Consider the following 26864-nt stretch of genomic DNA (forward strand, 5'->3'; position numbering starts at 1 on the left):
GGAGGGCCTGGGCAGGGCAGGCCGAGAGGGCGGCGAGGCCCTGGCTGTCCGCTCAGAGGCTGGACGCACAGCGGCTGTGGGGGGCTCTGATGCGCGGCTCTCGGTGCCCGGGCCTCAACTTCCCTCTCCTGCCAAGCCCCGCCCCCGGCCAGGCTCCCCGTCACCCTGCTTCCCACGTGGTTGGTAGAGGGACACAGACTCCGGGCCTCGTGGCAATTAATACAATAACTACAAGTAAATTGCTTTCTGGCTCAAAGGCCAGGTGAAAGCAGGCATCCCTCTTGCCAGCGACTGGATTTGCAGCATCTGCCCAAGGTCACGTGGTCCTCATTTTCGGAACTGGGTCTGGGGTCCCAGGAGACAATGGACTCTAACCTCCCACGGGACCCTCCCCACGACCCCCGGCCCAGTGCCCCCAGGCTGAGTGTCCAGTACCCCCAGGAAGAGCTCACAAAGGAGGGTACTCTGGCCCCCCTGCCTGGGGACGTCGTGGAAACGGGGAGGAGGAGCCAGGCCGAGGCCCCGCGGGGCCCAGCCTGGTCTCCAGAGGCCACACTCCGAGAACGCGGAGCCTCGTCACTCAGAGCAGGAGGGCCTTCAGAGGGTGGCCCAGGAAGGCTTTTCTCAGAAGAGGCCACTTGCACCCGGTGACAGGAGAGGGGCCCTCGAGGGGCTCAGGAGGTGGGTGGCCGTGAGCATGGGCTGAAAATCCACCAGCTCCAGACCCACCCTGGGCCGGGGCAGCCTGGGAGTTGAGCTGGGAGAGCCAGGGCGTCCACTTCCCCTTTTTCAAACTCTCCTGCCCATCAACAGGACCGCAGGACCCCCCTCCCCCCATCACAGAGGTCACACGTGGTCAGTGAGGAAGGAGAGAAGGTGACTGGCCATGGCTAGGCACAGGCTCCCTGAGGCCAGGCCTCTCTCCACCCCACACAGACCAGCGCATCCCCTACCACCACCCCTCCTGGGCCGCCACGTCCACGTGGCATCACAGTCAGCAGTGGCCAGTAAGAGGCCCCAGAGAGACGTCTCTGGCCAGGTCAGCCAGGGAGAGCTGTGCGTCTCCTGTCCAGGCCCAGGGGCACGCCCTGGAGTGGGGAGCAGGGGACGGCAGACAATGTGCAGCAGGGACCCCAAGGAAGACCACACCCGGTGAGCGTGTCCTCAGTGAAGGGCAAAGGCCCCAGCGGCTGGGCACTCACCAGGCCCCACCAGAGCGCGTCCGCGTAGGTATCAAAGTGATCGTTCTCCCCCTTCTCCGCCAAGTACACCAGAAACGAGGCCAGGATGAGGCAGAGGAAGCCGATGTACCAGGCAGTGACCAGCTCCTGAAAGAGGCACATCACAGCCGCTGGGCCAGCGTCCAGCCCGACTCACCCCCGGGAGCACGAGGCCCCACCTGCCTGGAGGTTTGCTGGGCGCTGCATCCCCCGGGCTTCAGCGGGCGGGTACCCCTCCCGAGAGCCGGCCGCAGAGCCCCAGCAGCCCCGAGCCCGGGGCAGGCAGGAGCGGGGGGGCGCGTTTTCCAGTTCCAGCCCTGGGTGGTCCCACACCTACGCACCTCACCCCTGGAGGGCGGTGGGTAGGGACGGCTCAGTGCCGCATCCACCCAGGAAGGGAGTGTCCCCAGGCGGCCGTCAGCCAGTCAGGCTGGAGAATCTTGGGCTTGCTCGGACCCTACCCCAACTTGCCTGAGCCTGGGGGAGACACGCCGACTGGGTGCCCTTCCTGGGGGTCCAGCACCTCAGCACCCTGGGGGACCACCACCCTCTCTGTCCTGCCAGCCAAGCCCCAGCCTCCGGGCTCAGACAGGAAGGGTAGTGGGGAAGGGACTCTTGGGCCAATAAGCCCACCCACAAGAGGACAGCCTCTTGGCAGAGTCTGGCAGGGCGGGGCCTGGGTGGGCAGGGCCCCTGGCAACACAGGGACGGGATCTGAACGGGACATGGGGCCACAGCCCCCTTGCGGGTCCCATGGCCAGCGGCCACCACAAGCCTCAGCCTAAATGGGCAGGAGCCTGGGTGCTGGGGGGCAGCGGGTACTGATCTAGCACAGCCACCCAACCAAGGAGCGAGCCGGCTCCAGGGCCCAGATGGACCGGACCTGGCAGACAAGCTGGAGAGAAGAGGAAGATGGTCAAGTCATGGCAAGACGCCCAGAAGAAACGAGGGGCTGGGTCCTGCCTGCTCACCTTGCTGTGCGCGTAGACCACGGAGCCCAGCAGCTTCCAGGTGCCGCCCCGCCGGTCCATACGGATCATGCGCAGGATCTGCAGGAAGCGCAGGCTCCGGAGCGCCGACGTGGCAAAGACGTTGCCCTGGGAGCCGGCGGCCAGCACGGCGATGGATGCAATGAGCACCATGATGTCTGCGGGAGACAGCGGAGGAGCTCGGGGCGGCCCCTGCCGCGGTAGGGCAGCCCCCAACCAGGGCCCCGGGAGGACGGACAGACGGACGCACACAAAGTGCCGGCGTGGGCCTGGCTCCGCTGTCCGCCCAGCCCACCCCTGCCCTGGGCACGGCCGCCCGACACCTCATCGCCCTGCACTCAGGCCACAATAACCACGGGCTCTGACGCCAAGAGGGCAGGTGACGAGAAACTTCCAGAAGGAGCCATCCTGCAGTCCTGCCTGCCCCCACCTGCACCGGGCCTCACCGATCACACAGAAGGGCTTCCGCGCAAACTTGAGCCGCCCCCTCCAGCCGCGGTACCGGCAGCAGCAGCCCGCAGCCCAGATCCGCACGAAGTATTCCACGCCGAACACCACGATGGTCACGATTTCCTGCAGGGGAAGCCACAGCTGAGCCACTGCCGGCTCAGCTGGTGGGGGGCGGGGAGGGGAGAGTGCTGTGTAGCTGGTGTGCGAGTGGGGACCCCGTCCTGTGTAGCTGGTGTGCGAGTGGGGACCCCGTCCTGTGTAGCTGGTGTGCGAGTGGGGACCCCTTCCTGTGTAGCTGGTGTGCGAGTGGGGACCCCGTCCTGTGTAGCTGGTGTGCGAGTGGGGACCCCGTCCTGTGTAGCTGGTGTGCGAGTGGGGACCCCGTCCTGTGTAGCTGGTGTGCGAGTGGGGACACAGAGGGCAGAGCCGATGGAGGGTCTCAGGTGACTGCCAAGGGGGTGGGGCTCCCATGCCCGGGGCAGCCCCAGGACACAGCGCAGGGCGGGCAGGGGCGGAGGGCTCCCCAGAGGTGCGTCCGGAGGCGGCATCAGCTTCCCTGTGGCCCCATACCTCCATCACCAACAGCGACACAGAAATTACCTGTGGTTGCCATGGCGCCTGCCCCGACCCATCACGGGGTTGCTGTGAGCTTCACAACCCCCAGCCCACGCCCGCATCTGCCAGGGAACACCCCACACTATGAGGTGGAGGGGGCCACCGGGGCCCTCAGGCTCTAGTGAGAACAGGAGGTGAGAAAGGGGGTGGGGACAGTGGGAGGCCTATCAGGCCTATCGTGGCGACACAGGGAGAGGCCAGCCTAGGCTGGAGGGTAACAGGGTGCCGGGGGTGTTCGGGCGAGGGGTGGGTGGGGGCTGAGGATGCGGCCGCATCACCAACGTCAGGGGGGAAGCTGGGAGGGACCCAAGGGCTACCAGGAAGAGCAGGGGCCATGGGTGCCAGGAGGACAGGGGTCCCTGCCGGTGGGCGTCTGGGAGATCAGCCCAACGGGACCGGGGACAGGCTGCCGCCCACGGGCTCCGCCGCCATCAGGCCCGTCTGCGCCGACCTGCGGGACGCACCAGGATGTAGAGCGCGCCCTCCGAGCTCTTCTCGTACTCCTTGATGGTGGAGAACACAGACAGCACGAGGCAGGAGAAGACCAGCAGGAACCTGGGGGCCGGAGCAGAAGACGGTCAGCCAGGCCGGGCACCCAGCCGGCGCGGGAAGGCGCCGGGCAGAGCAGGGGGCACGCGGCAGCCCAGGGCTCCACGGTGATGACTGAGCCCCGCTGCCCTCCAGGAGGCCCACCACGCTCCCCCCGCCGCCCCCACCAACGTCCCTCGCCAACGTCCAACGTCCCTCTCAGAGGGAACACAAACAGCGGACACTGCCTTCTGGGCCACTGGGCAAACAAGAAATGAGTGAAGCGCACAGCCCGTGCCCAAGCGGGGCACCCCGTACGCAGTCACCCCTCTCCTCATCCACAACTGTTTCTTCACCAGGCCCCGAAGTAGACGCTTCCTGTCTCCCAGCTCACACCAGCCTCACACACGCCGTCCCAGTGCCCTTGGCCGCCGGACCTGTGTCTACAGGCGGTGCTGGCGGGGGCACTAATGGAGCCAGGAGCCGATGGGCAGCAGGTGTCCAGCCAGAGCGGACAGGGTGGGGCTGGGGTCCCAGGGGGCAGAGCCCCTGAGGGCTGAGGGGCAGGATCCAGGCCGTCTGAGGCCCAGAGCGCCTGGCACGGGAAGCTGGGCGGGGACCGCACTCCATGCCCCTCCCACTTCACCACCACGGGGACACCCCCACCACCCCAGGGAGTCGAGACCACCATCCTCCGTGGTAGCGGTGGAGGAGGGGAGATGAGACCCCTCAGAGCCAAAGCCGCCTGGTCCAACCTCAGCCGGGCCACAGCGACAGTGACTCGGGCCCTACCCCGCCCAGCCCAGCCCGCGTCACGGAGCGGCGGCCCTGCCCACGTGCCCCAGAGGCCTGACAACGGGCCCAGAGAGGCGCAGACCCACCTCCACATGCGGCCCCTCCCCAGAGCGTGGCCCCGAGGATGTCTCCGGACGCGCCCCCAGCTCCAGGGCAGAGGCGCTAAGGGCAGATAACGGAGGCCGCTGGCACAGACACAACGCACGCGGGGAAACGGTCACGTTTCAAACCTCAATTAATTTCCTTTGCTCATTAGCCAATTTATTCAATTAGCTGAGCCCTGGGGGAAAAAATGTCCAGATGTCTCATGTGCCTTATACTCGTAATTCTCTGCCTGCGGTGGGAAGGAGCCCACGTGCCCAGAGAGGATCTGCCAGGGTCAGAGGAGATCCCAGGGTGGTGAGTCAGGACCCCGGAGCCTGGGCGGTGGGAGAGACTGGCAGGATCCCCAGCTCAGAAGGGGCACCTGGACCCAGCCCAGCTCAGCACTGGACGCGGGAGCCGGGGGGACGCATAGCATGGTGGGCTTCCCTGTGGAGGTGTCCACAGCACTGCAGGATGAAGAGCTGGTGGGGCCAACAGAGAAGGGAAAGTGTTCCTGGCAGAGGGAAGGGCAAGTGGAGTGGCGCCCGGCGGGGGGGGTGGGGGGGGAGACAGTGTGTCCAGGACCCGGCAGCAGGCAAGTCTGACCAGACTGGAGACCGGGGCCCTGGGGTGCCTGACGCCATTGTCCCCTGTCAGGGAGACTGAGTCCAGGGCTGCGCCCACAAAGGGCTCCTCGTGCTGTATAAAAACATTCCTCTAAAGAAAAACAGGAAAGACCCAGGTCCCAAGGTGACCAGGCCCTCTCAGCCCCGCCTCCCCAGGGCGCTCTGACCAGCATCTCGGAACCTTCCAGAATGGCCAGGGCACACTGCACGAAGCGCAGCCCTTCCCAGCAGGCAGCGGCCAGGCTGTCGGGAGCCCCACCAGCAGTTCAGGAGACAAACCTGCGGCCCAAGCTGGGAACCTCCCCAGCGGCCCAGCCCCAGGAAATGCCAGTGACATTCCAAGTTTTGTTTTTGATGTTTTGGGACAGATGGCCACAGATGGCACCGCCTGGGGTGTGCAGGGGATGCAGCAGGATGGACACTCCAGAAAGAGGCCAGCACACCCACATGGCAAGGAGGAAGGAGAGGCGGGCAGCAGACTCCCACGGGCAGCGGGCACCCCAGCCATGCCTCCAGGTGCAGGTAGGGCCCCCGCAGATCAAGAGAGGGACAACTCCAAAGGGCAGTGATGTCCCCCACCCCTCGGCCACTCACAGGCAGCCACGATGGGGAAAAGGCACTTACTTCCAGGTCCCCTCCTGTCTGCGGGTAACCCTGTGACCGGCGACCACCCCTGCCCAGCACATAGCCGCATCCTGGGCCCGGGGACCGCCAAAGCCCACGCCCATCCCGCGAGGCTGGAGGGGGCTCTGCCTCTGGCCTCGTGGTCCCAGGCACGGCATCCTCCATTACAGGGGACACTTCCCTGGGGCCCAGCCCCGGGGAGCCGGGGGGTAGGGGGGCCAGCCCTCCCGCAGGACGACACAGGTGATCACCCCCAGCCCTGAGGCCCATCACGGGGTCGCCCGCTGCAGTTATGCTGGGGCCTTGGGCACCGGCGCGTCCTGGAGACCCTGGGGAATCTGAGCCAGGCAGGGGCCTTCCTTCCCAAAGACCTCTCTTGCCTCCGTGACCTGGCTCCTGGCAGGCTCATGGGAGCTGGCAGCTGTGGACCAAAGGGACCTCCCTCCTCTCTCCTCCTCTGGAGAGGCATTGGGGAGGTGCAGGGTGGGCGCCGCCAGCACCACTGGGAGGCCCCGGGAGGCAAGCTGTGTGCCGAGCACTGACCCCGCCGGCCCCAGAGGACGTGGTGGCTAGTAGCTGGGTCCGCTTCCTCCCCAGATGGGACCGGTGAGCAGTTCTACCCGCCCACAGGCTGGGAGACCCGTCCCCCTGCTGCAAGGTTCAGCTCAACGGCCAGCACCATCCTGTACATCTCCCCAACACCGGGACGGAGGCCCCAGGGCCCTGGGGGAGGGGAGTTCTCACGCCCTCCGGCCTGGGAACTGTCCAGGCTGCAGGAAAAGAAAGGAGGGGAGGCAGGAGGTGGCTCCAACGGGGCAGAACATGGTGGCTAATTATGATAATGAATTCAACGTCAGGATGCTTCCCTGGCAGCGGTTGCCAAGGAGACGAGCAGCTCAAGCAGCTGGTCCCCAGCCCCAGATTCCAGGGGCTGTGATGGGGGTCAGGCGGAGGGGCAGGGCAGCCAGGGACCTCAGACCTTGCTCACCTGGGCAGGGGGGAGGTAGGCCACCTGGAGAGTGAGCATCAGAACAACCACATCCCAGATGCACACCCAGGCCTGCACCACCCAGTTCACGAGTGGCCACGAGGTGGGGTTGACCCCAGCACTGCAGGATCCACAGCAGCAGGACAGACCTCAGCCAGACGTCAGGAGGGACTTCCATTGCCTGAGCTCTGGGCAGAGATGGACCCCTCTTTTGAAACAGGTGGAGGCACGGCAGGGTCCTCAGGTAGGGATTCTGACGCACGGAGAGACAGGGCAGGCGGGAGGTTACGGGAGGGACTGAGGGTGGTGGAGGCTTGGGCATTGGCCAGGGGAGCCCCCCAGTCAAGGCCTGACGACACCCCTCAAGGCGGTCAGCCCACCCACAGCCGTGCCGCAGGTCCTGGGTGCGCACGTGTGCGTTCTGCCTGCCCTGCAGTCTCGGGAGGGGGCAGCCGTCACCTCCAGTGGGGAGACCCCACTGCTCCGGCCCTCTCCCCCCCTCCCCCCCATCTGACTGCAGGGAATACTTCTTTTCCGGAAAACGTGACAAAGCCTCTGCCGCCTCATTCCCACGTCTGGTTCCCACTGCTGGGAGGGCACCAGGGTGGATGCCATGGTGCTGGCCCACAGCCCAGACTCTCTCGCTCCCTTCAAAGACTAAGTTGGGAGATGCCTGGGATTATTCATCTCCTTTTACATATTTAGTGAAATACACCTTTTATAAGCAAACGGCAGGGCTGGGAGGAAGGGAAGTCGTGTTATCAGCACCCCACTTGCTCACCCCCAGCCCCTGGCTGGCAGAGCTGGGAGAGGAGGATGGGGAGGGGTCCCTGACATCAAGCACCACCCCCCAGGCTACAATTCAGCTAGGCACCAGGCAGGCAACGACCCAGCAGACTGGAAGAAGATGCTCATATGTTTTACAGACGAGAAAACGGAGGCTGTGATGCAGCTCACCGCAGCCGCGCGGGGCCGAGCCTGAGCACCCCTTCCACTGACGGGGTCTCCCCAGAATAACGTCCATCCCGATAAGGCCGGGTGGCCCGGGAGCCCAGGAGAGGACGGGGAGGGAGGAGCCGCCGGCGTGAGGCCCAAGCTCCCGCACCGGGTCCCCGGGGAACCTCCCGCTGCCTCGTCCGTCAGGACTGCAGTGGGCGCTGCAGCCCGGAATCTAATTTCACCCTTAATGAACGGCTCTGCCTCCAGTACCTGGTGCCACTGCCAACCTCTGGGCGACAGGAAGCCTGGACTCCTGACGGCTGCTCCGGGCGCAAACCAGATGCGAGGAATCGCTCTGAGATCCCGCCGCGGCCCGAGGGAGCGGGAGGCCGTGTGCAGACCCTACCCCGGAAACGAGGCCCGCCCATGGGGCAGCCCGCCCATGGGGCAGCCCGCCCAGGCCCACTGCAGTCCCGCCAGGCCCCGTCTGAGCCTGCTGACGGGAGAATGGAAGGTTCTTGGAAGCACCCACCTGAGCCTGGGCCGTGGGGGGTGAAGCAGGCGGGCACTCAGGACCCCCGTACACGGCAAGTAAGTGCTCAGTAAACGCCTCAGACCTGACGGGCCCCAACCCAGGAAGTCCCAGACCCTGGGAAGGTCCGGCTCCGGCCTTGGCATTTGAGGCCTCCCTTGAATTAAATTAAATTGAATAATTGCACATTCTGTGGATTTCACCTCAATTAAAGAAAAAAAGAGAAACAGGCCAGGTTGTCAGGGACCGAAGCAGAGGGTAAAGCCCATCCACCCGTCTGTGCCCAGGCAGGCCCTCCCCACCTGTGCCTCAGCTCCCCTCTGCGTCAGCACAGATTTGGGTGGGAGAGCCACCCCTCTGCCCACACTGCTCCCCGCACCCCCTGCCGGCAGGGGACCTGACCCCACCCTTCAAGGAAGGACACTGCTCTGAGGCCTCTTGGGGGGCAAGGAGGGCCCCAGCCTCCCCTGGGACTCCTCAGCATCCACACATGGGGAGCAGGCAACTGCTGGCTGGGTGATTTCCTGAGCTGTGGGGCAGGGGTCCCCCTCCAGGTGTGTTTTCTTCCATGGTCCACACCGAGCTCTGTCCTTGTAAGTCCTGGTCTCCCCCGGCCCCGGCTCACCCTGGGGGTCCCCGTCCTGGGGGTGCGTCCCCCAGGCCTGCCACACACACCCCCAGCACAGCCACCTTTGGGGTCCCTCGAGTGCCGGGCTCTGTCCAGGGAGCTGGCCTGACGAAACGGTCAGCATGGCTGACTCCGGCCCTGCGGGTCCCATAGCCCCACCACGTGGAAGCCTGCGCAGGAGCGGGGTGAGGAGGGGAGGGGTCCCCCGAGGGAGGCACTGCCGTGGACAGGCCTCTGAGGTCAGGATCCAGGGCAAATACCATCTTTCGGGGGAGAGGTGCTCCTCCCCCCACGAGGGGTCAGTTTGGACCAGTCCCGGCATCTGACGTCCCCTTCGTGAGCACAGGACCCCACGCAGGCGCTCAGGGTACCCCCACACCAGGGCCCCTCATAGACCTGCCTCCCCAGGTCGACAGCACGGCCAGGCCTGCTCCCCCGGACTCTTCCTGAACACCCTGCGAGCGGCTCTCGGGCTGGCCCGCTGCCCCCGTGCCCCACGGCCCATAGCTCAGTGGTCCTGAGCTAGAAACACTCCTGGTGTTCTGCTGGTCTCCATTTGCACACCTCCAGCGACAGCGACGGAGGGGCAGGCCCAGCCATGGGCAGGACCTCGTTCAAACAAGCCCCCTCCTGGACCAGCCCTGGTCCTGACCCCGGGGGACCACCAGGCGTGTGCTTGCCTGGGGTCCTTCTCCAGGCCAGAGGCGCTGTCTGCTCCCCAGCCGTAAGCCACCGAGGGCGGAGGGTGAGGGATCAGTGACAGGGCCACCTCATTCTCCCCTGACCCCAGGGGCACCAGGAGCCCTGATGACAGAGACAAAGCCCAACACTCGTCCAGCAGAGACTCATCTGATTCCACGGGAAAACCCCCACCACACACGGTCAGCACGGAGGAGGACAGAGCCTGGATCCGATCTCCTTTAGGAAACGCAGAGACGGGCACAGACGCTCGGCAGTGAATCGGGAAGGACAAACGCTCCTCCTCAGGTTTTCTGCACCTTCTCCGCTTCCTACGGTGCACGTGTGTAATTTTCATAATCAGGAAAGATAATGGACCACAACCCAGTGTTTCTCCAAGAGGCCGCCAGCCCCTCTCGCTCAGACTATGCAGTGCCGTCTGCCCACCACCTGGCCTGAAACACTGGATTTCCGTCCACACGATATTAATTCAGCACTCAGCTAATCAAACCACACAGATCGGAGAGGACCGTCTTGGAGAACATTAACCAAGGAGGAAGGAGCTCTGTGAGCACAAAAGGCTGAATCAGGAGACGGAAGCGACGAGGGGTGGCCGTGCGCCTGCCCCAGGAGCCCCTTCCCCAGGCCAGCCAGCGATGGGCCAATTTCCCCACTTTCCATGGTCCTGCACGGAGCTCACTTGGAGAGACGGCCGTGGGCTCATGATCAGGACCTTGGCCAGCGCCCTGCACACCGGTCCTGCCTTGGCTCGCCCGGGTCCCCCGCACCCCCCCCCCCCACCGAGGCTGAGCTCCAAGTGCTCTCACTTCCTGTTCCTCCGGGTGAGAGTCAGGGACCCCGGGCCAGGCCCTGCCCTCCTGCTGGAGGGCCCGTCCCGGTGCTGCCACCACATCCCACATCAAGGCTTGGCCTCTGGGGAGAACAGACTTCTAAGGGAAGGAAGGGGTGGACCAGACAGGACCTGGAGGACGGAGGGGCCTGGGTGGGCGCGCACGCAGCAGACAGCCAGGAACAACCTGGGAGCTGAGACCTGTCACCACAACAGACGATTAAGGAATCTCTGGAGACGCTGTTGCCAATGAGTCCGAGTAGGACTTTCTGGAACAAACGCGGTTCTGTACATTTACAAAATTATTCCAGGGGGCTTCCCTGGTGGCGCAGTGGCTGAGACTCCAGGCTCCCAATGCAGGGGGCCCGGGTTCAGTCCCTGGCCAGGGAACTAGATCCCACATGCACGCTGCAACTAAGAGTTCACAACTAAGGAGCCCATGTGCTGAGACTAAGACCCGGCACAACCAAATAAATAAATAAATAAATATTTTAAAAAGATTAATCCGGGTCATCTGAAAAAATTAAAGACCTAATTTTACTCAAGCCGGGTAGCCGGCAGAGCCTAAGGACGCTCAGCTCTGGTACATCCTGGAGACGAAGGTCAGACTCAGGGCTGGTGGCTGGAACACACCCACCCTCATGTCTCAACCAAGTGGAGCCAACACGGCCTCTGCAAGGAGCTGCCGGAAAAGGCCTGCCCGCTCCAGCGTGCCCTCCCTTTGGCCGATCCCAGCTGCTGGGCAGTGGGACCAAAGCTCTGGGCAGCTGGTGGCCGAGAAGCCAAAGCCCCCTCGTGGGCGGGCACCCGCCCCAGACCAGGGGTCTCCCCGCTGTCCTTGGGGCTGCTGGAGAAGGCACAGCCCTCACCCAGCCTCTGCCCGGCTTGAGCGCTGCTGGCCCCGCGCACCAGTGCGCACTTGGGTCCGTCACTCAGCCCAGCTCACCTGCGCCCCGCCCCGCAGCGTCATGACACCTGGTAGAAGTCCTGCCGTTGTCCCTGTTCTCCCTTCGGCAGGCACCATCCTGCCCGTTCCCCGGGGAACCCCCTTTGCATGACGGAACCCTCACTTGCCAAACCCAGGCCTTCACAGTAGGGAACTCTGGGGCCTGCAGCCCCTGGGGCTCTGGCTGGGCTGCGGATGAAGCCACCCAAACACACTGGGGCAAACTGAGGAATGTGGGCCCTGCAGCCCCCACTGGGAGGCACGCAGGCCCCAGAGCTGCCCACCCAAGGGCTCCAAGACCCAGGCATCCCCAGCCCTGCTTCCTCCTGGATGAATTAAAAGCTTGGTGCAGCCCAGCTTCAAACAACAAAGACCAGCCCTCTCCCTAACTCCAGACCGTCTGCAAAACAGCACCTGGACCACCTCCCTCCAACTCCGGCCATGGCTGTCTTAATTCACACGAGGAACAGACAGGCTTTAGAAATAGTCATCTCTCTGCCCTGACCCCTCCTGTATGCAACCACCTCACCAAGAGGGGTTCACCGCCGCCCCACCAGCTGCCAGGGGAGCAAGCTGAGAGCGGTCATCGGGCCACGGCCGCCTGCAGAAAAGTGGAAAGAGGGCCTAGGGGCCAGGGGCAGCTTCGTCCAACCCTCCCCTCAGCGTGGAAGGCAGGGTCCCTGGGGGACAACCTCGGGGCTGCACGGCTCTCTTCTTTCTACCTCGGATCTCACCAAGCTGGCCCGGGCTTGCTGGCCGGGTGCCCCACAGCTGGGAGGGAACTGCATGGCACAGATGAGGCCCATTTCCTGACGCTGCAGAGCTGTCAGCAAACCTCTGTTGGAAAGCGCAGCCGGGCACCAGCCTTCAGAAGGGAGTGGCTGTGCTAGAAGGAGCCTCCCGTGCTCCGGGCAGTGCCGTCTGGAGATGGGCTCAGCCTGGCAGCCCATGTGACACTAAGTCACCACACGACAGTTTAGGAGGGGGTGCAGCTCATCAGGACGCAGCCCATGCGGAAACCTGGGGTCCCCTTTACGGTCTGGGGGTCCATTGGTACAACCCGCTCGCAATGGTCCTTTTCAAGCCAAAACCGTTCTGGCCTCCATGCTCGGAGGTCCAGGCTGCTGGGACCACTCAGCCGTGGAAGGAAGACCTCCCCCAACACCCGGGCAGCTGTAGAACAGCGAAGTCCTTTAGGAAAACGGCCAGTCCTCCTGGACAAACGCAGCTTCAGACGGGGGCCCCGTGTCTAATCGCGCAGCCACGTTCACAGCAGCCCCAGACCCCTCCATCCAGGCGCAGCCACTGGCTGATGGGACTGAGAACGCACCCGGGCCGCGCTGAGGGCAGACAGCGCAGGGTGCTGTCCCGGACGCGCCCACCTCCCTCCGCCCGGTGTTCCTCCTGCTGAGTGACAGACAGCGTGGCCAGGACCCCGTGAATGTCACACGCTCCGAGCCCTGTGCTGAGCGATTCACAGGAGACAAGCACAGAGTGGTGTCCCCACGTCACAGATGAGGGGACACAGGGCCCACAGGCAGGATCCCCGCCAGGCCCACGGTCCCCACGGCTCGCCATCCTCTGCCCGCACGCGCCCCTGAACCATCACTGGTTATAACCTCACACCACCCCTGACGGGGGCGTGGGGGTGACGAGGTGACATCTGGGACTAAGGCACGTACCCGGCGATTTCCACGCAGGAAAGATCCTCCACTTACTCTCGAGAACTTTTCAAATGACCCGCCTACGAGGTAACCCAGGCAGCACGGTTTATAATGAGGCTATCGGACACAGGCCAATGTCTCTCACAAGCCTTGCCTCAGGAAGGGCCACAAGCCTCCAGCCCAGGGCCGACCCAGCATCGTGAGCCCCAGGCCTGGCCCCCAGCCCCACCCCTCCCCGTCCCCCACAAGGAGAGGGTCAGCAGGCCCGGAATGCCTGCAGCACGTCCCTCCCCGTCGTTCCGAGCGCAGGTTCGGCCCTCCGCGGGGTCCCCCACCGCCACCCTGGCCCCCAGCACCTTCCATGAAAGGCCCCAGAGAACTCTCGGTCCTCTGCAGCCTGTTCCTTCTCCGGGGCATTCAGAACGCAGCTCCCGGGGGTGGGGGCAGCCTGGCGGGCTCACCAGGACGGGCTCAGGACACCTGTGAGAGATGGCCAGGAGCGGACTCCGGGCCTCATCGTGGACACACAGGCACGCAGGGATTAACACAGCCTAGGATTCATTTACTGACTAAAAGGGACCGGGAAGAACACCCCCTGAGACGCTCTATCCACCACCAGGCTCGGGCTGCGCTCTTGGAAACAATCCGGTCTCTTCACAATCATTCCAGGTTTAGGTGTTTTCAGAGGCGGTGCCCACGTCAAAGCCCCCCGCCAAGTCTCCGTAGAGACTAGTTTCAATGTTTGACTTGTACTGGTTTCTAACAAAACAGAGATTTTTCTTTGTTCTGATCTGTGAAACTGTCAAGAACGGAGCTTCCTACCGACCCCATTACCTTGAGGACACAGACCGCATTTGCAGGGATTCACGACAGTGTAATTAGACACCGTGATTAAGAAACACTTCATTGTCTTATTGTGGGTGAGAAATCCTACGAGGAGGCCTGAGGTCTCCAGACAGCCGGCCGGGGACAGTCTGCTGAGCCCTGGTCTCCCTGGAAACCACAACCCTCCTACCGTTTTCACCTTTGGGGAAATTTCCATAAGATTCTCTGACTCTTCAATCAATAGACATTTCCTCCCCAGGATTGCAGTGAGGTCTGGGAGCTGAAAGAAGCTGAGAATACAGCCATTCAGACCCCAGTCTCCTCTCAGAAGCAGACACCCTGGCCACTTGCCCTGGGCCCCCCCACGTCCCCCAAGTGCAGTCACGCCGAGGAAAAGAGGCCAGTACGTGGGCCCACACTTGCCCACCCGAGGGCGGACAGGTGAGAGGGGGCAGCGGGCGGCCTGCACGTGACCAAACGTGGAACCCCACTTGGGTTATCTGAGGCCACGCAGGGGACTGCAGCAGGGCCCTGAGGCCCGAGGCCCCAGGCCCCCATCCCGCTGCCCCCAGCCACAGGCCCCGAAATGTCGGAGGCCCCCGAGACCCACCTGGACACCATCCGAGGACGGAGGGGGCTCGTTGGACCCGCCCGAGAGAAGGCAGCTCGCAGGAGTGAGCCGCTCAGGCGAGCCCCGGCCTCCAGGGGCCGGTCCCTGCCCTGCAGTCACCGACATTTTCCATCCCGCCTATTTCAAACACAGTCTCACCTGGCAACTCCAAGTGGCTTTTGGATGTTGGAAAAGTCAACCGATCTGCACCCCAAGCTCCCATCACTGGGCAGAGACCCCTTCTGTCCGGCGTGAGTGGGGCAACTCAGGAACTCAAACATCTCAGCCTCGGTTTCCTCACCAGTGAAAATGGGGCCACAAAGTGTGAAACCCCTGAGACCAGCAGACAGCGGGCCGGCCCAGAAGACGTGCGGTTCCCCTCCCCTCCTAACTTGAGCCTCGGGGAGATTCCCCACCCCCCACCATGATGGAGCAGCTGCCGCTCCCACCTGAGAGGGGAGGGGGCTGCGCTCCCAACCCAGGCTCTCAGAGGACCCCCCAGGGCTTGCCTGAAGCCGATGAGTAGCCCCTGGGGTCCCACTGGCCTGGACACACATCCCTGAAGTGGTTTGGGGCCTTTTCTGTGGCTCACACCCCCTCTGAGAGACTCATGAAAACTCTAGACCGTAGCTAGAAAATCCTCTCCTGTAAAGACGCCCTGCTCTAGGGGTGCACTGACCCTCGGAGCCCCGAGACCTGCCTGGGGGTGTGGAGGGCAGGCGGTGGGGAGCTGAGCTGCACCCACTCCCCACCCCACACGGCCCAGCTCCCCGCAACAGGGCCCCCACTCCCCGCGGACGACACCAGCCTGCCCGCCCCGAATCCCAGCCAGAGCTGGGTGACGAGTCATGCGGGGCGGGGAGCAGAGGAAGGGACCCTGCAGGGGCCTCGGGGCTGGGAGGGGTGGCCCGGGCGGGCTCCCCTCCGCCTGGTCCGGGCTCCCTCCTGACTCAGGGAAGCCTCCCGCCCCCAGAAGTGCTTGTGGAGCCGCTCACGGGCAGAAGCAGTGATGGCGACGGCTCCAGGCCCAGAGGCACGTCCGTGGAGACAGCCCCTTGCGCAAAGGGCGGGGGGCACCTGGCCTGATGCCCACCAAGCCCGGGGGCCAGAGGGCGGCCACCTCCCTCCCCACCTCCGACACCCAGAGGGCTCAGCATACCTCTGCCTTCCAGAAGCCAGGCTTTGGTGGCAAAAGGCAGAGGAAGGTGGCCCAGGAGGGCAGCACTGCCCCAGCCCTGGGACTACTCCCTGCCCCCACCGGCCCCCCCCAGGCCCAGCTCAGGAGGGCCTTGAACTGGTTTAATCAACAAACCAAACAGACGAGGGCCAGTCCATGCTGGGAAGCGGGGGCTGCACAGGGGAGGCCGCACCATTGGGGACCAGCATGGGGGCAGTGAAGGCCTCCTGAGTCCAGTGGGCTGGGCCCCAAGGATGGGCTGGGCCTGGGGACAGCTAGTGAGTTCCAGGCCCGGGGACCCGGGGGGTGACCGATGAGCAGCGACAGCGGGACAGAGGTGTCGCCACTCAGGAGCGCCCCGGGCCAGCGCCGGGAGAGTGGCGACCCCACGCGGTAGCCTCCACAATGCCCTGGGGGCAGGGGCAGCTGTGCCCCGCTCACTGCCCCTGGACCCTCACACGCTGCAGGCCCACCTGTCCCAACTGGGGCACTCCCGAGCGGGGGGCGATGCAGACCCACACCCAAGAGAGCAGCTGCCTGGCCCCCAGTCCCCACACTCTGTTGCCAGTTCTGGAGGCTGCAGCTTCCAGGACGCAGGACGCACAGAGGGGCCGGCCACTTCAGGCCTGGGCAGGGAGAGGCCACACAGAGGGGACCCCGGGAAGTGCTGCCGGCGGGGACCTTCGTGCCCAAAGCACAGCAAACCCTCCAGCAGCCGCACCACAGGTCAGACAGGAGTGGGGGCACCGCTGGGCTGTGCCCATACACCAGAGGTCACCTCGGGCCAGGACCCGGCTGACCAGAGCTGGCCCCCGCCCAGCAGGGAGAGGAAGCACGGGGCTCTTCCAAGGAGGAAGAGCGCACCTGGGCATGTCCACCCCGGGAAGAGCCAGGTCACCTCCCTGGGGCAGGCGGGGCCTGACACAGTGCCAGGGGAGCCTCTGCCTCTTGGGACTCCCGGGGTGGCTCAGCGCTGGGGCTGGGGACAGTGGCCAGGAGGCCTCCAGGGCTGTGGTGACCCCCAGGACAACTACCCCTCCAGCAGCTTGGCATTTCCTCCCAGGGTCTTCTCCCCCACCCACAGAGGGTCCGTCCAGAGCACACACTCACAGGTCACAGGCACACTCACGGGCACACACACCCTCATCCCAGGTGGGCACTTGGTCGGAGGTGGTTTCCCAGAATCCACCCCTCACTCCCATCCCCAAATGCCTCTTTCTCACAAAATGGCCGAGTCCCGGGCCCAGTCTAGCTGGGATGGGAGAGAGCGCCTGTAGGCTCAGAGGCCGTGCTCGCCACCAGCACGGGCACGCGTGCACACACACACACACAAACGCCACACACTCGAACACCCGTGTGCACACAATGCCGGCCTGTGACCACCAGCCCTGCCTCAGGAGCCAGGAGTTCCCTGGACAACGGGCCCAGGGACACCGACAGCCCTCCCAGGGCCAGGGCTGGTGGCCCCAGGATGGTGGCACCCCTCTTCCTGGGGGTCCACTCTGTAATAAAGGGGGTCTGGAGCCCAGAATGCGCACAGAGGCGTCAGGCATGCACCTGCTCCTCCAGCGAGCAGCTGCAGAGGGGCTCAGGGCTGTGCTGGGTGGAGGGGAGGGTGGGGCGACGCAGGCCAGGCCAGGGGTGGGTGCAAGCACCACGGGGCAGGAACAGCCAACTAACTGCCCTCAGCCTACAGCTGGGGGAGGAGAGTAATGATGGGACCCCTCCGCCATTTCAGCACCCCAGCAGCTCACCCTAGAAGGAGAGTGAGCGGCTTGCGGGGAGGGGGAAGGGTTGGCCAGCCCTTCCCCCCATTTCCCCTTCTCTGAGGGAACCCGTCTAGAGGGGGCCCTCTAGGAGTCCAGATCCAGTGCCAGGACGGGCAGCGCCGCCCTCCCTCCCTGGTCGGCCCTTTGTTCGATGCAGTGGCCGTGGGGAGGGGCCTCTCAGGGCTGAGAAGGGGAGGCTGGGGCGCTGCACATCTCCCCAACCTGCGGGGGAGGGACTGATGCAACCCGACCAGGCCGCTGGCGGGCGCGGGAGGGGGACAGGCGCCCCCACCCCGACCCCAGAACTCCTTCCAACCAGACTTCTCCAAAATCGCTCTCCAACCTCTGTCCTTCGCTTGAACCAAGGGACCCCAGGCACACGGTGTGACCGACGCGGGCGCTCGGACACACACGGAGGCCCTCGTAGCCCGCAGCTGCGCGCCCACGGGCCGCCAGCGGCCGATCGCCCGGGTGCCTCGCGACCCGCGCCCGCCGCCCGGGTGGGCACTCACACGTAGGCGTGGTAGATGAAAGCCCAGCCGCGCGGCCGCTCCAACACGTTGTAGAGGAAATTCTGCAGCTTGCGGTAGAAGGCGTTGCGCTTGGGGGGCTTCCCGGCGCCCGCGCCGCCCGCGCGCGGCTTACTCAGGATGCTGCCGCGCTTGGGGGCCTCGGAGCCGGCGATGAGCAGCGCGCCGTCGCGGGTGGAGTCGGGCGCGCCGGGGTCCAGCCCCACGAAGCCCACCTTGAGCTTCTTCTCCCCGCTCGGGCCAGGGTACACGCCGCCGTTGCGAGACTTCTGCACCATGGTGCCGGGCGGCGCCCGGGCGGGCGCGGGCTCAGCGGGGGCGGCGCGCGGGGGGCGGCGCGGGCCCGAGCCCAGTTCCCCGGCCCTGGAGCCGCATGGCCAGGCGGCGGCGGCGGCGGCGGCGGCAGCGGCGGCGGCGGCTCCGCGCTCCTGCCGGGCCCGGGCCGCGCGCGGGGACGCTGCGGCCCCCTCGCTCCGCGCGCGCCTGGGCGCCTGGCCCGCGGCCGCGCCGGCTCCGCCCGCCGCCTCGCCCCGCCCCCCACCCTCCGTTAACCCCTGCGCCGCCGCCCCGGCCGCGGGAGGCAAGGGGAGGGGAGGAGGGGGAAGAAAGAGGAGGGAGCATCAGGCTGCGCCACCCCGCCGACCTCTTCCTGCCCCTCCGGCCACGTGTGCCCTGATGAGGGAATCAGGCCCCCTGGTCCCCTCTGGGGTGGGAGGGCAGGACCAGGCAAGCACACGCCTGAGCAGAGACCCCAGCTCTCCCCGGGATCTCCAGGTGGTGCGGTGCCAGGGCCTGGCCGCAGTTGAATTCTTACCAGCTGGGCCTGGACTGGACACCTTGGAGCCGGGGAGGCCAGGCTCTCTGTTAGAAGGCCCAGCTCCCCGGGGCCTTATGCTCCTGGCCTCTAGATGGACCAGGCATGAGGACGCTTTAGACCCCAGGCCCTTGGCTGTGCAGGGAGGCGTCTGCGGAGACTTCCTTCCTAAGAGGTAGAACCGCGCCTTGGAGAGGACGTCCCGGGGGGAGACAGCTGGGGAAAGGTGGGGGTTCGCAGAGGCTTCTCGGCAGAAAGAGGAGGAAGGAGGGTCAGGAAGCTCAGACCTGAGAGACACCCCGGGGAGCCTTGAAGTCCCCCAAGGACCTGGGATTTGTTCTGCAGACCCCAAAGAGGCCTGAGGCAGGGGCAGGGGGTTGGAGAGTGGGCCCCAGGGCAAGACCTAGGCCTCAGGCCAGTGGAGACGCTGGTCCCACGGTCAGGACAAAGGAGGGCAGGCTCTGGACACAGATGGCAGGGTGTCCCCTTGGCGGGGAGTGGGCAGAATTGGCCTCCCCTAGCCATGGGTGTCCTGGGGGGGGTCACTCTGGAACCTGCTGCTGGAAGACCAAAGGGCTCATTCCTCAGCTCCCGAGGGGCCCCTGCACACTCGATGCTGTCAGCTCCTCACCATGCCCCCCCCGGACCCCCCCATCTGCACACCTAGGATGGTGTTGGCTTCAGGGGCCCCTCCTGACTACACCCAGACCCCTCCCACGTTCACCCGGTATCGTGGGATCTACCAAGCGAAAGGCCCTGTTTAGTAGCTGGTGCTGCCCTCACTGGTAACTCGGAGGCTAACGCAGGACCCCTGGTGCCAGGTCAGCTGTGTTGTTTGCCCTTTGGGTTCCAAAGGCATTGGCGTGGTTTTGTTTTTCTTCAGTTGGGCAGAAGACATAATGGACAATGCAGGCACAGGGCTAAGTCATCTAGAATGTTGGGGAGACTGCAGCACATGCCACACCCACACCTGTGCACACAGGTGCATCCCAGGGGCCACATTCCTGACCCCCACCTCCCTGCCTCCATGCCTGGTCACTAGCTACAATCACCAGCGTTAGGTGGGTTCTCCCCCGCTGAGCCCAGGCTGAGGGAGGAGAGGGAGGCCCTGGATTACGAAAGGGAAGAAGGGGCCACTGCGTCCCGCGCGCACTGGGTCTGCACGGGGGTGGCGTCTGGGGGACACTCATGCTCAGTCCTCAGAAACTGGGTGAACCCCTGTGACTCAGACGTGTAGACTCCACGAGGGCTGGGCCACCCCCTCCTGCTGAGGGGAGGCCTCCCAGACCCCGGGGTGCCACCTGGGCTGGGCATGGTCCCTCCCTGGGGGAACCCCTCCCCAGGGTTGGATGGGAGAGCAACGCGAGCCCACGTTAGTGTGGCCCCCCGAGGATGAAGGTGTCACCTTTGCAGGTGAGACAGCAGCAAGGTTTGGGCTCGGCGTTCCAGGGCACTGAGCAGGAAGAAAGGAGGGTAAGCCGCTGAGGTCCGAGGGGCCCCTGGCTGCCTTCATGACCTCCTGGGGGAGGCGGTGCTGAGAGGGAGCCCCCACCCGGCTGCAAGGGGACTGGGCTCGGTTGCAGGCATCCTCCACCTCCCCAAGCCCCTGCTCGCTTGTCCACAGTGGCGTTGTCACCAAGAGCTTTACCGCATCTCTTGGAGGTTCCAGAAGGCGAACACCGCATCAAGGTTTGAAAACCTCTGCTTCCTCTGTTTAGGGTGTCCTTTCCGTGATCAGTTGTGTTTTCAATTTTGTGTCTTGCACACCACGGGCTGTGCACTGTCAGCAGTCTGGTCACCAGTGCCCCCACCCCTGCCACCTAGGCAAAACAGGTTGTTGAAAACAGTCAGTTGGGGTGAATTTTCATGCAAGTGACAGGAATTCCATTTATTTAAAAATAGATGGGAAAAGCTTTCAGGCTCAAGCCATCTTTGCCAAGACTGCACTGATGGGATCCAGAGAAGGGGAGTGGAAAAATTCGGATGCACACGATGCCCAGCCCCAGTTTGGGGAGAAAGCTTTCACCAGGACTCTGGGGCGGCCGCTGCCCAGGCCAGGCGCTGTCCTTTCAGCACCACCCCAGAACCTTCTGAGCCCAGCCCAGTCTTCTTTCGCCCTCTCCCCTGGCCTCCTCCTCCTGTCCCCCACATCACCGGCTACACTGAGCTGTCACATCAGAGGCCAGCTCAGAGTCTCACCCCCTGCACCCCTGTACTCCCGTGTGTTCCCTTCCTGTGGGGGAGCTCACCACGCAGGGCTGTGACCTTGCTTCCCGGCCCGGCTCCTCTGCCTTTGGGTGCATCTCACTCACCGTCATGTCCCCCAGAGCCTGGCACAGATGAGGCCCACACTGCGAGGTCAGGGGATGTCGCAGCCGCGGGTGTCGGAGGCCACGTGGAAGCGCATCCGGATCATCCCCTGTTTGGGAACCTTCATGGTGACCCTTCCCACGGCGACCCTTCCCACGGCTCAGCCCATGGGCTCAGCATTTCCCGGGAACCCGCTTCTCCACAAGCCCGGGGGGTGTAACTCTAGCTTCACAACAGACAGACGGTGGAACCAGAAGACTTCTGAGCACAGGGGAGCGAGTGGAGAGCACGCAGGCTTCCCCTGGCCGGCCGTCCTGTCCGAGGGCCATCAGCAGCAAGGTCCTGCAGGCTGTCCCCGGGGGGAGGTGGCTCCGGCACCCTGCTGTGGGATCCCTTTTCGTTCAGCCCCGTCTGATGCTTTGTTGACACCTGCAGTCACCAAAAAGATACTTACATCCCGGTGTTCAGCCATGCGCAAGTTCATGGCCAGTGACCACGTGGACATGGGGGGCAGACCCTGAAAAGCAGAGTTTCCTGTTTCACCACCACCCCATTTCCTCCCAGTAGAAAAGAAGCAAGCTCCTTCCCCAACCACACCGCCTTCAGAAAAACAGATGGTCCCACAGAGGCCCAGAGGGAAAACTCCACCAGGCTGAGAAACAAGGCAATTTGGGGAAATGAGAAGAGGCAGGTTCTCAGTCACATAACCTGGGTCAGGGCTGTTGTCGCCTTAGTGCTGTGATTTGGGCAACAGGAAGCACCTACCCAGACAGAGAGTCCCACCCCCTCCAAGGAATTTTCCGTTATTAGGAGGAAGGGCGGTTGTATTTATCCAGCTCATGGAGGGAAAAAAGGAGTGAGGAAAAATTCAAGATATGAAAGCATTGATTTTTTTTAAACATCTTGCACTAAAGTCAATATAAATTTAATGTATAGGGTTTTCTTTTAAAGGATCAGAGCTCTCAACAAGATTCCCCAGCCCCAGCTAATTGCATGCGGGAGATGACTTGTATTTCTCAGCCGCCGATAACACCTTGACGCCAGGAGTCCATGGTCGCCTGTGACAGTGGAGACAGGCTGAAGGTGGGGGGGTTGTTTGGGAGGCTGTGCCTTTTGTCATCTCTGAGGTGTGACCCAGGCCCCACCAGCGTTCTCTCTCTCCGAGTCAATGCTCCCATGACCCATGTTCCTCGCCATGGCCTCTTTACCTGTGTGACCTGGCCCGGCGGTCGCAGACCCCCACCTCTCCACCCCACGTCCCTTCCTCCCAGCTCCGTGCCCTGGGCACACGACAGCCTCAAGGACCCTCAAGCAGGTGAAGGGGGCTTTGAATATACTGTTCCCTCTGCCAGGAATGCTGTTCCCTCCGTTAGCACCCGAAGGTCCCTGTGGTTCTTCTCAGGGAGGCCCTGCTCATGGATCTCCCCTGAGGTATGATTCCAGCCCCAGCTCTCAGGTTCCCCATCACAGTCTGAGACTGGGTTACTTATTGTCTCCCCTCCTGGTCGTCCCCCAACCCCACTAGACAGGGAGCTCAAGAGGAGGATGGTGCCACACTCACAGCCCTGTGCACACACCCACGGCCCCGTGCACACTCACAGCCCCGTGCACGCTCATGGGCCCGTGCACACAGATAGAGCCTCACACACACGCACACAGCCTCGTGCACACTCTCACGGCCCCTGGCCCAGCCCACAGAAGCTGCTCATCAACATTCCCTGAATGAGTGAACAGTCACTTTTTTCTAGAGCTAGATGTTGCTTGGAGCCTCTAGCCAGGATGCGTCCCTGATGACCGGCCTGGGGCTTGTGTGGCTTAGGGTCTGCCCAGGTAGACCATGGGTGGATGTGAGCTGGAGCACGATGCCGTGGAGACAGGCTGCCCACCAGCAGAGCGGTCAGCACCCTGCCCACACACGGGCATGGGCATCTGGGTCCTGGCTGCCAGCCCACTGCCAGCCCCAGCTCGCTTGAGTGCCCGGCTTGCTTGGCCAGATGTCCAGTAGGCTTTGGACAGAGCTGTCCAGCCTGGGGCAGGGCCCATGGGCAGTCAGAGTCCCCCCCACCCCCGGCCCCTCACCCAGGACAAGGTCACCACACACTAAGCCAGGGAGATGGGACAGAAAGGCTGGACTCTTGGACCAGCAAACCAGGACACATCAGCCTAGACAGAGCTGGAGCCCTCAGCCAGCACCACGGGCTCAGGCAGGGTGGACCCTGATGAATCACTCCACCAGCAAACGCGGCTCCACCCCACAGCGTTGCCAGAGGCAGGGTGGTGCTGCAGAGCGTAGCCCTGGGGCGGCCCCGCGGGCTCATCCGAGCTGGTCAAGTGACCTTTGCAGAGCCCAGGGGTCCTCATTGGTCCAGTGAAGAGAAACGGTTCCCACCTCATGGGGCTGCTGGGGGATGCTGAAAGGAGGCGACCCTGAAAACACCACCCAGCACAGAGCAGCATCCAGGAAACAGCAGGGAGATGCATGGTGACCCCAGTCCTGGCTTAGAAGCACCCTCTTCCTTGGTTTCTTACAGACCCTCCCCCATGGGAGAGTCCCCCAGGTCAGACACACTGACCCCCTCCCTTCTTGGCATCCAGCCACAGAGATGAGATCCACTTAGGCCAATCATTCCTACCCAGGGCAGCTTTGTTCCCCAAGGGACATCTGTAACGTCTGGAGACATTTTTGGTTGTCATGATGGGCACAGGTGCTACTGGCATCTAATGGGTAGAGGCACAGAACAGGCTTCTCACCCCCACAACAAGAGAATTTTCTATCCCTGGATGTCAATAGTGATGAGGTTAAGACACCATGATTTAGGTTAACAAGGTCTTCTCTCAAGTTGCAAATATTTCCAGGAGTTAGCCATTCACCCCTTAGTATAAAATAGTGCCAACAAATGGATTTTCTTCCTAAATCTCCTAATAGTACCCAAGCCAAGGGATGAGAATGTTCATGGCAGGAGAGCAACTCTCCCCGACCCCAGGAAGGGCTTTGGGCAGGGCAAGCATCTGTGTGAGGGGCACACTTGCCAAGAGGCAACAGGACAGCTCATCATCAGAGTTCAACAAAGTGACCCTGGGTTTTCCATGTTGCTATTTTCTAGCCTGATGACAGAATTTACCTTTACACCATCACAGAATAGTGCAGTCTTTGCTCCTGTTTCACAGCTCATGTCTGTGTGTAACCGGGCAAGGTGCTGGCCCTCTCTGGCCCTCGTAAACGATACCACAGGATTGTTACAACCGTTCACGGAGTTAAGGTTTGCATGGCACTTAGAACAATGTCTGGCATGAGTAAGCATTATATACGCTTTAAAGTAAAAATAAATGAATCGATGCCAGGGCTGCCTCTGCAATCTCGCATTTCCAACATGTACCACCTTCCTCAACACTGGGGAGGAGGACCCTGGGTTTCCGGAGACACACAGTAAAGAAAGGGACGAGAGGACACCAGAGGCACCCAGCATCCCAGGGGCCGCACACCCGCCAGCGGAGGCAGCTGCAGGCTTCCAAGAGAGCCGGGGCTCAGGGCAGCGCCACCTAACACAGACCCTGGCCCTAAAGGTGCACAGAGCACACATCCAGGTCCTGCCCACTCTGAGGGGCAAGAGGTTTGCTCAGAGGCCAGAGATGGAAGGGGACATTTCACAAACTCCCACCGCGGGGTTCAGACGCATGATCCCCACCCCCTTCCCCGTCCCTCTTCCCTCCTTTGTCCTGTCCTCCAGCTCCCCGTTTGGCTCAGCTTTGCCGCGCCCCCCCCACTTTCTGGGCAGCTGAACCCCAGACACCAGGACCCCAGCCATCTCGAAAGATCCAGCTTCAAGCAGCAGCTGGCACGGTCCTTGTCACCAGAGCCCAGGGTGGGCCCTCTGGGCCAGGGAGCTGGGCCCATCAGTCACTCGGGGCTGGCACAAGCCCAGCCACGGCCTCTATGCCCCCCAGAGCTGCCAGCATCCCTGACAAGAAGATGGCTTCGGAGCCTGGGGCCACTTCACCGAGCATCTTCACAGAGACGGTCCAAGGAGAATGATCTGGTCCCTGCCCCATGGACCCTTCCAGGTCCACCCACTCCGCCTGGGCGGACACGGGACAGGCAGGGCCTGGGAGCTCTCGCCTCCCCCGCCCCTGCTTCCGGCCCCACTCGGCCCACAGCCCGGGCCCAGCCCCCGGTTTGCAGCTGACTGGACCTCTGCGCTGGCAGCTGATTCGGCTGGGCTCCCAGCCATGAGCCCACGTCTGTGTGGCCTTCGCCCTCCGCAGCCGACCCCCAAAGAGAGACGCCAGGAAAGGAAGCAGCTCCACTGGACACCAAGCTCCGTTCCTCCCCAACCCACCCAGACCCACCCCCGTGAAGTCATGAGCAGCCAGCGCAGCCCCCCAGCCGGCTTCTCCCCGCACAGGCGCAGGACCGGGAAAGCTCCCCAGCACTGCCTGAGTCCAGCCACCCACGGCGCCCTGGGCTCAATCCTGACTCCAGCCAGCCAGCCAGCCAGCAGTGCATCTACAGCCGGGACACAGCTTGTGCGGGCACACACACACTCACACTCGTGCACACGTGTGCATGCTCATGCGTGCTCCCTCAAGCACGCACAAGATGCACACACGCCTGCACACATTCGCTGCCCTGGCTCCCGTGGGCTCCAGGACCCCCACCACGTTCTCCCCACACTCCATACAGCCACACGCAGACGTGCACAGCTCCACACCCAGGTCACACTCACACAGGTGTGCACGGCTGGATACACACACCAGGGGCACTCGTGTAACCTGGCACACCCATGGTCCCACTCCGAGACGCACCAGGGCACCCAGGAGGAGACACACCCACAGCCCCCCACAAGGGCGGTCACTCCCTGGCGAGAAGCCCTGGGGTCTGAGGCCGCTGTCCAGACACAGGACTGTCACCACCAGGGTCACCCAGGTCCCTGGGGGAAGGAGGGAAGGTGCTTCCTGTCTTGAGGGGAGGGCACCGGGAGCCCTGGGGAGACAAGGGCAGGAGACAGATCAGATCTGGCCAGCTCAGCAGGACCCTGCAGCCCCAAGGACTCAGAAATCTTTCGGAGGTGCCCGAAGTGCACGTTGAAGCCGCCAGGCGGGTCCTGGCACATCTTGCTTTCAGTTATTCCCCAGCCCAGCAGAGGGTGGAAGACCCGGCCCCGGGTCTCAGCTTCAGGGGGCAATCGCCCAGCCTGGGCTCCGGAACTAGCCCTATGGCCCCTACGTCCTGCGCAGCAGCCCCGGCATCCAGGCCCAGTGTGAGCGCTGGTCTGTGCCCCCTGCTCAGGTCCTGGCCCTGAGGCTGTACCCCCGCCTGCACCCCAGGGTGCCCTGTCCGGGCTGTGGTGCCACCCACCCTGTCCACCCGCCCTCCGCCTCTGAAGCTGACGCCCCGCCCCCTACCCTGCTCCCCGGCCCCACCCACCACCAGACCAAAGGGCGGGCCCCCCACGCCCTCCACTCACCGCGCAGCCTCAGCCCGGACTCCGATGGCCGTGCCGGGAGCTGGGCAGCAGCGGAGGCAGGCCAGGAGGCAGCTGCGCAGCCCCTGCGAGCACCTGACCGCAGGGGGCTCCTCCACCCACCATCTGCTTTGTCCCCACTGGCAGTGGGTGGAGCGGGGCAGGAACCAGCACCCTCACCGCCTGCACTGCTGCCCAGATCAGAGGTTCT

The 26864-nt window shown here is 63.9% G+C and overlaps 1 protein-coding gene across 10 annotated transcripts in view; it reads right to left on the reverse strand.

The window, feature by feature from the left end:
• Positions 1-18345, reverse strand: part of KCNQ2 (potassium voltage-gated channel subfamily Q member 2) — a gene marked incomplete at both ends in the record, with an annotated part of 47768 nt that extends 29423 nt beyond the window's left edge. For all 10 annotated transcript variants that reach the window (XM_079719451.1, XM_079719446.1, XM_079719445.1 and 7 more), the window contains 5 exons: positions 1203-1328; positions 2192-2367; positions 2656-2782; positions 3739-3829; positions 18050-18345. In XM_079719451.1, coding sequence (XP_079575577.1) covers positions 1203-1328; positions 2192-2367; positions 2656-2782; positions 3739-3829; positions 18050-18345 — 816 coding nt within the window. The remainder of the gene's footprint in view (positions 1-1202; positions 1329-2191; positions 2368-2655; positions 2783-3738; positions 3830-18049) is intronic.
• Between the last annotated feature and the right edge of the window lie 8519 nt (positions 18346-26864).

This window comes from Hyperoodon ampullatus (genome assembly GCF_949752795.1).
Source record: "Hyperoodon ampullatus genome assembly, chromosome: 14".
NCBI classification, from domain to species: Eukaryota; Metazoa; Chordata; class Mammalia; order Artiodactyla; family Ziphiidae; genus Hyperoodon; species Hyperoodon ampullatus.